General features: G+C 45.8%; 1 protein-coding gene across 1 annotated transcript in view; it reads right to left on the minus strand.

Annotated features, from left to right (window-relative positions):
- Positions 1-13,726, minus strand: part of CDHR3 (cadherin related family member 3) — a 63,840-nt gene that overhangs the window by 15,883 nt on the left and 34,231 nt on the right. Inside the window, exons 7-11 of the mRNA XM_019745394.2 lie at positions 10,969-11,117; positions 8,776-8,965; positions 2,514-2,685; positions 1,136-1,238; positions 139-237 (exon numbers count right to left, since the gene is read on the minus strand). Coding sequence (XP_019600953.2) covers positions 139-237; positions 1,136-1,238; positions 2,514-2,685; positions 8,776-8,965; positions 10,969-11,117 — 713 coding nt within the window. The remainder of the gene's footprint in view (positions 1-138; positions 238-1,135; positions 1,239-2,513; positions 2,686-8,775; positions 8,966-10,968; positions 11,118-13,726) is intronic.

The following is a 13,726-nucleotide window of genomic DNA, read 5'->3' on the forward strand; positions in this document are numbered from 1 at the left end:
ACAGATGCCATAAACACAATTCAGCCTGTGAGCCGCTGTGCACACCACCACTCAGGCCCTCTGGAAGGAAGCTTCCTCTCTGCCTAATGAATGGAGTCTGCTAAGGGCCCTGTGGCCTGTTTCTCATCTGCTACTTACCTGGGCTTAATTCTGACAAGTCAAATACGTAGGATGGCTGATCAAAAACAAGAGGAAATTCGTTTTCTGGGCTTGTTAGGACATAAATGTAGATGTTATCTGGAGACAGAAAAAACATTTAAATCACAATATTCTATTCTCATTGACTTGTTTATTCGATATTTTAAAAGCATCTTTTGTGTAACATGTTCCGTGCAAAATATTGGGGATACAAGGTGAATAAGACCTGGCAGTTTCTGCCTTCGAGATGCTTAGGGTAGCTGCCTTTTGGTAAACACATAAACACTATGGACATCAGAGGAAACGCAAGCTGAACCTTACATGGGTAACTAGAGCTGGGGTGGGGAATGGGGGTGATTCTAGGCATATGCAAGGATAGCAAGGAATAAAAGCATGATTCACTCAGAAAAACTGCAAGCTGTTGGCCTAGTTAGAAACAAAAAGGGGTTAGGGGCAAGCGACTGGAGCTGAAGCTAGAAAGTTAGACAGGGGCCAAATGAGGAGAGCACTTGTTTGCTGAGCCAAAGAGTTTGAACTTGAACTTGATTGACAGCTATGCGGAGACACTCAAGGGCTGTAAGCCAAGAAGTAATATGATGGCATTTGCATTTCCTGAAAAATCACTGTCAGAAATGTGGAGGATGACTTGGAAAGGGGCAAGACGAAAGGCAGGCAGACTGATTCTTAAAGATTCTCAGTGTTGTGATTCAGCCAAGAAAGAGGAGGGTCTGCATTAGAGCAGTTCTCGTGGGATGGGGGTAGGGCCGGGAGAAGGCAGCAGATCCTTGAGATTTTCGGAGATGACAGAGGAAAGGACTTGCGGACGATTACATGCGCCTGATGAAAGACAGAAGGAGGCTGGGCTGATTCCCGTGTTTGGGTTTTTTGAAGTCTCCTTTTGAACACAAATACCTAGCCCAATACTGAGTATTGCCAAGACTCTAGTCATTGCTACTCAAGGAAGATGCTTCATGAAATAAATCAAAATGATACTTGCTTTTATAGTAAGGAGGGGCAACATCCTGCACCTGGATTGTCACAGCATATTTATTGCCAGCTGCTAGATTACTTGAATTTTCATAATCTAGATCACCAATCAACTAGATTAAAACAGAGATATCAATCAATCCTTTTCATTGAACTGATGATATTGTCCTATCTGTAGTGGAAATGTAAATTGGAAATCCTTTCTGGAAAGCATTTTGCTCACATGAAGAACTTTAAAAAGTTACATGCATACCTTTAGTCCCTGCTAGACAATTTATCTGAAATAATTTACAAGGAAAGAGAATCTATGTTTAAAGATGGTCATCAAACACTCTTGTCCAACAGCATAAGCTCAAGACTTCAGGTTAGTTGAAAAGAAACATGATATAGATTCCTATAGGCAGGGACATTTCCATCATTCAAAATACTTATGCATATATGTATAAAATACACAAAATTTGTGTACATGGAAGAAGACAAGAAGGAAATATATCAAAATGTTAACAGTGGTTATCACTGAATGGTAATGCTTTCCTGTTTTTCTATAATTTCTACAGTGAGCGTGTATTCATTTCCTAAACAGAAAAAAATAGAAACTAAATTTTAGCTGACACTCTGAATAAAATTGGAAAGACTTTCTTGGGGCTAGAACAAGGGTTTAGGATGGGAGGTGGAGAAGGAGGTGGGGGAGAGGATTCCTGTGGGCTGCTGGCTCTCCTCCCTGAGGCTTTCTCTCTGATGCAAAGTCCCTAACCAGGACCACTCCCTTCCAAGACCCTCCCCCCACCTCCCCCTGACCTTCCGTTTTTCTCTCCTCCTTCCCAACACCCTCCAGCAGGGACCCCATAGGTAAAGGTCTCACACAGCTCATTGAGACCAGTCTTTTATGCCCGTCCTGCTTCCAGCTCTGCTTTTGCCCCCCTGAGATGCTGTGGAGTGGGGCTACAGACACAGCCGACTTTCTCAGTCCCCTTTGGGTCTACAGTGGTTCTACTCCGCTGAATTTAGCAGAACACATGGCTCTGGGCCTGCTTTCTCTCCCCTCACTCCTCTGTGGGCCGGGAAGGAGCACTCAAGCGCATACGCGTGCTTGAGCCCAGAGGCTCTAATGTCACTGTAGAGGCAGCTAAGCAGGCACGCGAACGGCAGCTATGCAGGAGTCCAGTAGTTAGCACCCCAGGCACAACCATGCATACCAGGTGATTCCTGGAAGTTGGGTCAAATTAAGAGCAAAGGGGGAAAACAGAGTCATTATTAAGTTTGTCAGTTACAGCTGCTCAGAGAGGGAGCTACGTTGGAAATTTCTCCCTCCGGGGCAGCGAAAGCCCTATGCACGTTAGACCAGCTTCCCCCATGACCATTCAACGATGCAATGACCAGTAACTGACCACAATTTTCCCAGAGCCAGCTGGATCCTGTGAAAATCTGCCGCTGCTCCCCACTCCAGATGGCGCGGTGAAGTTGAATTGGCTGTTTGGTGCTTCGCTGTCATTATCAAAGCAGACCATGTTCAGGTCCAGAAGCAAAGTCCCTTTGGCTGCTCTTTCAGGCACCTTAATGCTGGCGAAGAGACAAGATTCAACATTTTCCCCAATAAATGGGGACTGAGTGTTCCTTCTGACATAAGCCCTAGGTTAGGCATCTCTACTTCAATGTCAATTTAAAGCAAGTCCATGGTTATTGCAGTAACCACCTAACTGGACTCTCTGCTCTGTCCTGGCCTCATTTCAGACTGTTCCTAGCACAGCATCCAGAGGCATCCCTTTAAAATGTTGTCAGGTCATGTCACTCCCCGGCTCCTAAATCCCAAATGGCTTCTCATTTTACTCAAAGTCCTCACTTTGATCTACAGGACCTTTTATGATGGGCACCAACTCCCTTCACCCTTACCCATCTGAACTTATCACCCTACTAACACTTCTTGTTTACTCCGAATACTCTGGCCCTCTGCTGCTCCTTAAACATTCCCCAGGATCTGGCTCAGGGCAATTCCATTTACTGTGGGACACGCTTCCCACCAATGTCCATATGGCTTGCTCTTGCACCTTCTTTAGTCTCTAAGGAGTATATCCTGGCAACCCTATCTAAAATGTCAACAACCCCTGCCCATTGCGCGCGCTCTCTCTCTCTCTCTCTCTCTCTCATTCCCCCCTTTAGTTTTCATTCTTGGCACTTATCATTTTCCAATATACTATAGCTCACTTATTTATCCTGTGTATTACCTTTTCCCCACTAGATTGTAAGCTCCACAAGGGCAGGGATCTTTGTCTGCTTTGTTCTGGGCATGCTTAATAAATATTTGTCGAATGACTGACTGGTAGCTTATGAGACCAGCACAGTAGTGAAGAACATAAAAAGAATATGAGAAATATAAATTCTGCCCCTGCCTGCAGGAGGTTATAGTCTGTACCCCTACACCCCTCACCTCCGATGCTTTGAAGAGTGGGAATTCCTCCACTTGTGTTATAATGGCTTCGATGTCATAGAAGGGCCTCCTAACACCTTAGCATCATTCATTCAATAGAGGTTTATTAAGAGTCAAAATCGGAGGTCCAAATCTCCACTGACTCCAGGGTCGAGGCCAATAGCACAGATGAGTAAAGCTGACCCCACACTGGAGCCATCTGGTCAAGCCCAGCCTGGTATGGGAGACTGAGAAAGAGTGATTAACACCTTAAGGCTTCGATTCATTGAGGGACTTTATCATGCCCTCAGGTTTCAGTTTTTCCATCTATAAAATGGGTATAAATGATGTCAGTTAGTTTTTGCTACCTAACAAACCAGCCCTAAATTGAATGGCTTAAAACTACAGGCATTTATTATTTCTTGTAATACTAAGGGTTATCCATTAGTTCTTTGGGGTCTAGTCCAGCTTAGCTGGGCACTGTGGTCACTGGCAGCTTAGCTGGGTCTGGATGGTCTAGGATGGACTCATTCACATGTGTGGTGGTGGGAAGGTGGTTTGTCTCTCTTTTGTGTTGTCTCTCATCCTTCAGGAAACTAGTCCAGGCTCTTTACATCGAAATCTCAGGTCTCCAAAAGTAGTAAAAGAGGGCCAGCCCCAGTGTACACATATCCTTCAGGCCTCTGCTGTGCCACATTTATGAATGTCCCAATGGCCAAAGCAATTAATGTGGTCAAGTCCAGATTCAGGAAGTAGAAAGAAAAACCCATCTCTTGATGGGAGGAATGGCAAAATCACATTTCACAGGGGCATATATACAGGCAGGGAGGAATTTGTGGATGGTGTTTTGGTTTGGTTTTTTGTTTGTTTGTTTCTTTTGGGTTTTTCTTTTCTTCTTTTTTTCCTACCACCTACCTCAATCACTTTTTGTCTTGGGCAGAATTTCTTACAAAAAATATATTGTGGTTGCCATGAGAATGTGCCTGGAAGACCTGCCACCACAGGAATATAACTGACCATAGACCCAGCTGCTGTACTCTGAAATCCATTGCTGTGTTTGCAGTGAGGTTATGTGCCAATGACTGGGTGTGGGAGAGATACTAAGGCAGGCTTATTCCTGTTCTATTACAGGTGACTTTGGCTCCAGGACTCCCCAGTGCCCTAGCCAAACCTTCCATAGATTGCATGGCAGGCGAGAACAGTTCTGCCCACCCTCCCTCCCCCTTTCCTTCGCTCAGGTCAGACTTGCATCGTGGTCTGAGGACTCTCCCAGCCATGTCTAGTTCTCTCTTCATTGTCTCCCGCAGGCATTTTCCTTAACAAAAACCTTGCACAGTTATTCCTGTCTTGGCCTCTTGTTCTCATAGCACCCAGACTAACATGTATTAAATTCTTTAATCCTCTGTACTATCACCTCTCTCTGCAACCAAATTATGTTCCCTTCGACATTCCATGTCATCCCTTAAAGGCAGCTAAAATGGGTTCTGGGCTCAGCAAACATGGAGCAAAGTCTGGCAGCAAGAATGGTCTTGGGCTGCTTAGGATAACTGGGTCTGCGTCTTGGAAAGCAGTTTTTCTGAGAGGTGTAACTAAATCTTTGTGATGCCTCATTGACAAAGGTTTCAACAAGACTGGAGTCCAAACATTTCCATTCCTGCCTTGCATGTACAATGTCACGGTTTTATTCATAAGTACTTAGAATATATATCTTTTATTAAACACCAACAATATGCTGTTCATTCCAAGTACTTTGAAAACACTATCTCTAATTCCCTCATCTCCAGGAGATTTGTATTCTTGTCTTCACTTTATAGGTGAAGAAAGAGTGGTTCAGAGTGGTTTCAAGACCCGTCCAAGAAAGTGGATGCATCCAGGCACAATTCCCTATTGTCTGTCTGTGTTAGTCACCATAAATTCCGCTTAAAGTTCCAAGAATCAATGAATCTCAAGGCTCACGGATAGTTTGGGAACCTGAGCCTTGATTCCAACTCTGCAGAGGCCTGAAGGTTGCATCATCCAAAGAATCCAGGGTCCTGAATCCAGACATTTCATGCACCCCAGAAGAGGCCTCCATACTCAGCCCCTCAGGGCTCTCTGGCATGTTCTTTTCATTCTTCCCTGACACTTGGTATTCTTCCCCCAAATCCCTGACTTGGAAAACCACTCCCCCTCATTCATCAATCCCTGCCTCAAAGGCGGGCTGCCCTGCTTCCAGCCTTCTGACCACAGTCCCCTCCCCAGGCAAAGGTGACTGCCCCCCATCCCCCCATTCTGAATCAGCTGACCTTCTCCGCCTCTGGCTCACAGCTTGCAAAGCACTTTCAGCCAAGCACTTGACAATTTACAACCATGGCAGGGGCTGTCACAAGTCTTTGATGCCTCCATCAGGGCCATGGGCTCATTCATTACTAGCCTGGGAAAACGCAGGGGCCTCAGGCTAAGGGTTGTTTCCATCCCTGTCCAGCCTGAGAGCACCCACGGGGCGGCAGGGGGCCAGGCACACAGGGCTCTGCCTCTCCCACCCAGTGATGCTGCCTCTCTCCCACCCTCTTCTATATGCTCTCCCAAACTCCCTTACAGGGACAGCGCCAAGAGCACTGAAGAAGGAGTAAATATTCAGGGACAGTGTTATTAGAGACGGTGGTAGCACCGGTACTGTTTGGTGTGGTTTTGACCTGCCTATGTGCCTCCACTCTGGCATTGCGGGAGTAGAGAAGGTGGTATGGATGGAAGGATGGTGGGTGATGCAGGGTGAGGGTTTCCCATCCCCTGGGCTATGCAAATGAGTCTGGGTTTTAGAGAAAAGACCTCCACTTCTAGGACTGCAAGGGAAAGAGCCCTTTTTCTGTCTCTTCTCCCATCTTGGCTTTCACAAGATGGCTGCAAGTTACTCTCACTGGAAAAGCTGAGAGAAGGGAGGGACCTGAATGATTTTTAGAGCTACCTTCAGTAATAAATACAATTAGTCCAGTTACTGGCTGGCCCTGACCTTCAGAGCTAATTTGGAGAAAAGATTATCAAGAGCAGGATTCCACATGGGCTTGCCTGGACAGTCTATAATATTCAAAATGTGGTTTTACCTGCTAATCTGGAATGCAGTCTGCAAACTGTCATTCCACACATCAGGGGACTCTGGACTGCAGGAAGCCACAGTATGTGCTTAGCAGAACAGCACCAGAGGGAGAAAGCGGACAAGGAAGGTTGGAGACAGCACAGTCTCTTCAGTTAATGATACCCAGAGTTCTTACTGCTCAATCCCTATCCCCCGCCTGTCAGGGGAGGAAAACAGAAGAAGAGCAGGAGGGCCTAGGAGGGCAGGATATTAGGAGAGGAATTCCTTAGGGTACCCTGGAGCCACCCAAAAATGCTAGCATAGATTTAGATTTCCAAAGAAAGTAGAAGTGTGACTCTGCATATCTTCTCTACTCTAGCCCCAGGGCCCAGACTGTTCTTAACAGAGGTGGGTTCAATTTGTGCATGTAATGGGGTGGAAGTTATAATGCTAACTACCCATGGCAACGATCTCTGCCCATCAAATAGACTCTGAGGTTAGGGTTGGGATAGGAACCTATCACATGGTCAAGGCTACTACTGACTTGATGGGGCTTCAGCAGAAAGCAGGTGGCAAATTAGGATAATTTTAGGGGAGGTTTAGTAAAAGGATTCTTACAAATGTACACAGAGTACACGGACATCTCAAGGGATGGTGCCATATCTCAGCGCTGGTAAGAGTGGAGTTTCCTTACATCTCTAGGCCTGGAGGAGCCAGGGGAGGGAGTAGTTCCTAAAACCGGAAGCCAGGGACAGAAAGGACTGCGTGCAGAGGGCTGCCTCATAGAAACTGAGACCTTCAGGAAGTGGAGGGACTCATCCAGCTGACAAGGAAGGAGATAGGAGGAAAAGTACCTCGACTTCACTCTTCCCCTCCTTCCAGGCTCCCCACTGGCCAACCAGAAGCTGCAGGCAAAGGAGTCAGCTGAGATCCATACAGGTCAGCATCCTGGGGCACAGAGCAGGGTAGGGAGGCTGGATCTGAGGGGGCAATAAGATGTGTCCAGAACAGGCTTTACGGGTTTTGATTATCAGACTCAAGGCCACACTGAAACTTGGCATTGTGCAGGGCATGCCAATTAGGAGAACAGGGAGTATTCATCTGCATAATAAAGGAATTTATGTTTCTAAATTAAATTTACATTGCTTGCCTTGGATGATCTTTGTCTAGGGTCCTTGGCGTAGCCACACTATGCACTGGGTCTGTCCAAAGTCACCTGAAGTTTAAAAAGTCAACTTGCAAAACCACTCAAAGATAAACTCAGGAGTCTCTCTCCTTGGGGACATCTACAAGTGAGACCTGTTCTTGTCTTCAGCCTTGTTCCAGACACAGGGCACTCTTTCCACAAAGGTCACTGCAGAGATGGCCTTCCCACGCCCAAGAGAAGCCACCTTCAGACTCTCGAGAAACTGGACACTAGCTGATCTGAAGCCACCACAGAGATGAATGAAGGTAACACAGAATTACTAAAGTTGTGGCATTTAGACAAAATAGTTGCTAGAAAGACAAGTACTATTTTCAAAAAGTCATATTAACCCAGAATCTCAGGGGACTTTACTTTAAAATAATGGTGAATAGACTGTGAAACAAAGAACAGGTCAAAATATATAAAGTAACTTGCATCCCCCTTGGATCTGCATTTCCCCCTACTTTCCGTTTCCTTTTGTTTACATGCAATTAAGTTGTGTAAGGCAAATTAGATGCTTTGTTTTGTTTTAAATAAATATTTGGTTTGATTTATTCATATTACTGGTGGCATGTTTCTCTGGGATCTCCTAGTTACTAATCCTAAATCTCAGGTACCTATTATAACTGCCAATCAGCAGTACCATCTTGCCACCGGTGGCAGCAAACAGGAAGGCATAGCCCAGAGAGGGTCTGACAAGTCCCCGTGGTACTTCACACTAACGGAGATGAATAAGATACAGGAAAGAGTAAAATAAAAATATTCTTAACAGAGTAAGAAAGTGGAGAAGGGAGGCAACAAAGAGGAAAGAAAATGAAAGAAGGAAAAAAGGATGATGTAAGGAAAAACTTATCAGTGAAAATGGACAGTTCAAATCTACTTATTTTCATGAGCCATGTCCCAATACCCATAATTCTCCAGTTTCACCAGTGAAGAACCAGAGAGGCCAAAGGGCTAAGGACCATGGAGGAGGTGAAATGCCCAGCACATGTCCCAGGATGCGAATACCTGAAGGTGAACTTGATACAAGTAGCAGAGTTGTCATTAATGTCTTCCACCATAAAGGTTATCTGCATGCGATTCTCCTGACCCCCAGAGGGTCTATCCTTCACCAGAACTTCCAGAGAAATGGTGGGATTGTGTCTTAATTCACCTGCTTCTCGGTCTAGCCTGTGGGCCACGTGGATGGTACCAGTCACTATGAAGGCAAAGATTAGAACATGACTCTTTGGAGAGAAATGAAGAGTAAAGGCAAATGGAGACTTGTAGTAAGTTGAAAAGAAAATTCTGATATAAAAACTGGCTTACACAAAGAATATCCTCATATAAACACATTTTTAATAATTCCTGTAAGTTTCTATATTAGATATTGATTGGGGTGTCTGGCCTGACTCTTCTATAAGGTTTGGTGCAAAAGTAATTGCGGTTTGAAAGGTTAAAAAAAATTGCAAAAACCACAATTACTTTTGCACAAACCTAACAGAACTTTTCACCCCAAACTTCAGGGTCGGGCCCCTGGCAGCAGCCTAGTTGACTGGACTGGTAGGCAGCTGACTCCAGCCTGACACACTGGGTTTCCTTCTTGGAGAATTTGTAACTGAGAGGCACTCGTTGGGTAACCAGTCAGGTTAACACTGGAGCTACAGGTAAGAGGCCAGAGCACTAACTGCCAAGGTTGCTGGAGCAGCGCTGTTCCTACCCTTCCTAGGCCCTGACTCCACACTCATTCTCATGACATAACCAGCATCCTGTTGCTATGTGACCCTACCATTTCTTCCCCTCTTGCTTGGTTTGACTCCCTCAGTTTCTGTTACTTGCAACAAGATTCTTAAATATGCTCCTGCCAAACCACTGCATTTGTTGAAAGTTCCATTTTTCAATAGTAGAGTGGACAGAATTCTAAACCGTGGTTGTCCATCGCTACACTGTCCGTCGAGTGAGACCCTCGATTGCAGCGCACTGGGACGTTTCCAAGGTAAAGCATGATTATGGCCTTTACCTGCCTCTCCTGGGAGTGGGTACATTTTGCCCTACAGCCTATGGGTCAAATACCACACTATCGTTCTGGGAGTTTCCAGTGCTGGCCTCTGCGAATGCATTATGTAAAGTGCAGTCCTTTTTGGTGATGTGACAGGAACTTAGGAGGTGGTACCATCTAGGAGAGGTGAAGAGGGCCGGCTCGGGAGTCAGGCAGCTTCACTTTGCACCTCTGCCTTACAACCTACAAGCTGTGAGACCTTGGACAAGTCACTTAACCTGTCTGAGTCTCTCTAAGCCTCGGTTTCCTCAGATGCCAAATGCTGATTATGACAGTTCATTGGGTTGCTGTGCTGAGTATGTAAGATGGAATGCACGTGGATCACTCAGCATAGAGCCTGCTATGTACCAAGATCCTAAAAGAGATGGTTATTGCACTTTTTCTGCACTGAGACACTTAAATGGGAAAATAACTCCCAGCACTCCCGCAGATTGATCTAAGTTGATGGGGCCCAGCCTGGTAACCACAAGCCACATGTGGCTCGTTAGCACTTGCAATGTGGCCAGTCCAAATTGATATTCACAGTAAATAGAAAATACATAACAAACTTCGAAGACTTGCTACAAAAAATAATAATGTAAAATATCTCATTAATAACCTTTAAATATTGACTACTTGTTAAAATATTTTGGATCTGTTGGGTTAAATAAAATGCCTTATTAATTTCACTTGTTTAGTTTTACTTTTTAAAAATGTGGCTACTGGAGACTTTTAAATGACTTATGTGGCTTCCATCCTATTTCTATTGGACAACACTGGTCTAGACCCTCTCTTCAGAGGACTTCAAGGTACCCGCCCAGTGGTGAACTCACCCATCCTCACATAAGAAGCTGCCTCAGCGATGAAGCCATGATACATCTGTCGACATGGGTCCCTGTTTAGTTTCCCTAAACCCTATGCCAGCTGCTTTTACTATGTCTATTACCTTGGTAACTTACAGTGTTCTAGACAGAAAGGCATGCTGATATCAGAAGACACATAAAATATTTGAAAAATAATCCATTTGGCTGAAATAAAGGATGCACATAAATGGTGTGTGTGTGTGTGTGTGTGTGTGTGTGTGAGAGAGAGAGAGAGAGAGAGAGAGAGAGACAGAGAGAGACAGAGAGAGACAGAGAGAAAGAAAGAAAGAGAGAGAAAGAGAGAGATTGAAAGAGACTTACACTCATTTATCCTGAAATAGCTGTTACCAGTAGTAATGCTGTAGAGGAGGAAGCTGGTAGAACCTTTATCGTCGGGGTCCTCGGCTGTGATATTGGCCACGATGGTTCCCAGACCCAGCTCCTCTGGAATCACATACACGCGCTTTGAGCTGGAACAGAAATACAGCAGACACAGCTGGTTTTCAGGGGCATGGGAGGGTGGAGTCTGTAAGATGGGTATTTTGGTTAATGCTAAATTTAGCTCTGAGCTGTTGAAGTTGCATCAGCGTGCTCAGCAGGAGAACTTAGCAGCAGAAAGGAGGGGAGACTGGCATTTGTATTTCCAAAGATCATATTCCTGTGGATGCAAAGAAAGTGCCACACTCACTGCAATGATTTCCATCAGCCATAGTGCCAGACTCCTCCCTGCCCAAGGCCTTTGCAGATCAGCAGTGACATCTTTTAAAATAAGGAGAGTTGGTCTATCCAGTCACCTTCTCTCTTTCTCCCATTTCTTTTACAAAAGTTCCCTGAATTGTTTTTTAAATCCATTTGACGTAATGTCCAGAACTATAGGTTCCTGACTCCCATCCCACGGCAACCACCAAAAGCCAAATAGATTGTAAACCTTCTCTATTCTAGAGCCTCTGCTCAGTTTTTATTTCTTCTTGTCTTTTTAATTTTTTGCCTGAGGAGGCAGAATTTATGCACAGAACTTGTGCACCTTCCCAAGTAACATTAATCATGAGGTCAGCCACCCCACCCCCACCCCCGCCACGCAGAAGCCAAGGTCAGCACACTGCCCTCCAAGGATGACTTCTACAAGATAACGCCAACACCAAATCACCAATTTACCATCCTTCTCGACCTCCTGGAATTTGGAAAATTCCGGTAATAAGGCAAATAAGTTTGAAGTTTTTATTATTATTTGGAAAATTCCAGTAATAAGACAGACAGGTTTGAAGTTTTAACTACACAACTTGGGTAAATTGAGTAATTTTGAATGCATTAAAGGAAGCTTATTGTTTTAAAATAACTCCGCAGGAAGCCCTGTTGCTGAGGGAAAATCATTTTAGTGGGGGAAATAGTCACCTCTAATTTGCCAGTTCCCTACGTGTGGATTTTCCCGTGTGGGGTCTTCAAGAAGGAAGCCCACCCCTCAGATCCCGGTGATGGCATTCATTCCTGAGCTCAGAGCATTCCTGCAGTTCCTTGTCATCATCCCTGCAGGGTAGGAGGGGCCAGAGGCAGGAGAAAGGAGAGGGAACCTGCAGCTAGCATCAGGAGCAGACAGAGGCTGGACCCAGGCCCTTGCCAGCCAGGGCTCCTGCCTGGACCCTGGGCCTGCCCCCTACCTGTGAAGTGACTGCTATAGGTCCATCCCATTGCTGGAGGCCACTTGGGTGTCCTGGGCCTGTCCCCACCCAGTGTCCCACTGAAGCAGCCTATTAATCCATTTACTGGCCTCACACACACCCTTCTCAGGGAATCGTGCTGTGCCCACTGATGGGTCCAGGAATTGACAAGTGGGTGGGGCCAAGGAGGCAGGGGTGGCAGGAACTGAAACCGGAGCCAGAGGACAGAGGGGGTGCCCCAACTCCTAAGGCTGGACAAAGTCCTTATATCCGTGGTCTGAGAGAACCTGTTTCTAACTTGTTATATTTTTTATTTGGTTACTTGGAGTGGGCTGTGTTAACCGCCAACAAGGGGAATCTCTAAGACACTTGTGCCACTGTCACAGCCTTGTCCCTGCTACTCCAAATTTGGTCCGTGCATTTCTAACAGGCTCCCTGGGGGTGCAGACCTCAGGCCCACTCCAGCCAAAGGAATCAGGATTTGCATTTTCACAAGTGGGGGACTGATAGCACTTTAAAGTTTGAGCAGGACAATTAGAAGGAATGGTGACAACCACAAGCTCCAACCTCTCATAGGACAGACCCAGGACACCTTGGGAGGAGAATCCCCTCCCTCCTACCATTCCCTAAGGCAGTGGTTCTCAGCTGGGGGAGATTAGGTTGGTTGTTACAACTAGGGGAGGGGGCTACTATTGGCATCTAGGGGGTAGAGACCAGGGACGCTGCTAAACATCCCGCCATGCACAGCATAGCCCTCCAATCTCAAGGAAGCATCCAGCTCAAAATGTCAGTGTTGCTGTTTAAGACATCTTGTGCTGCCAGTTCATCTAGTCCATGCTGGAAGGTCCAGGAAATCAGGTTCCTGTAACGGGGACTGGACAGGCTATCGGTGAAGGCACAGCTCCTCAGGTAAAGCATTCTCCCCTTGGCTGACCTGACATTGAGCCCGGCAGAAGATAAAAATCTTTGTTTTGGGGTTCCAACGCCCAAGAATGAATAAAATATAATTTAATGTAAAGGTGTTACCCTCAGACCACAGTTAAGATCTATTCAAAGCACAGTGAAGCCAGGGGCCCTGCAACCACCCAACAGGGTAATGCTCTCATACCAGGTACATTCCTGCACCTTCCCCATAACACGGCATCTCCAGAGCTTGGGAGATGGGTAGACAAGGACCAGTGGCCACATTCATGGGAAAGGAGGTGAAACCTGGGGGACCTCGGTGACTTTGTCACTATGAATGAGTATTCAGTAAGTGCATAAGGTGTGTATACACTGCCAGGCACCAGGTTGAAAGGGACTGTGAGTAAATACAAAAGAAATGGGCAGAAGGAGCGAAAGACCTACCTCCTCAATTCTAAAAAATGTGCTCTGCAAAAAATAGCAAGCCTTGTGTTTGCCATCCAGAGAGTAAATATAAGTCC

This window comes from Rhinolophus sinicus, linkage group LG09 (genome assembly GCF_036562045.2).
Source record: "Rhinolophus sinicus isolate RSC01 linkage group LG09, ASM3656204v1, whole genome shotgun sequence".
Taxonomy (NCBI): Eukaryota; Metazoa; Chordata; class Mammalia; order Chiroptera; family Rhinolophidae; genus Rhinolophus; species Rhinolophus sinicus.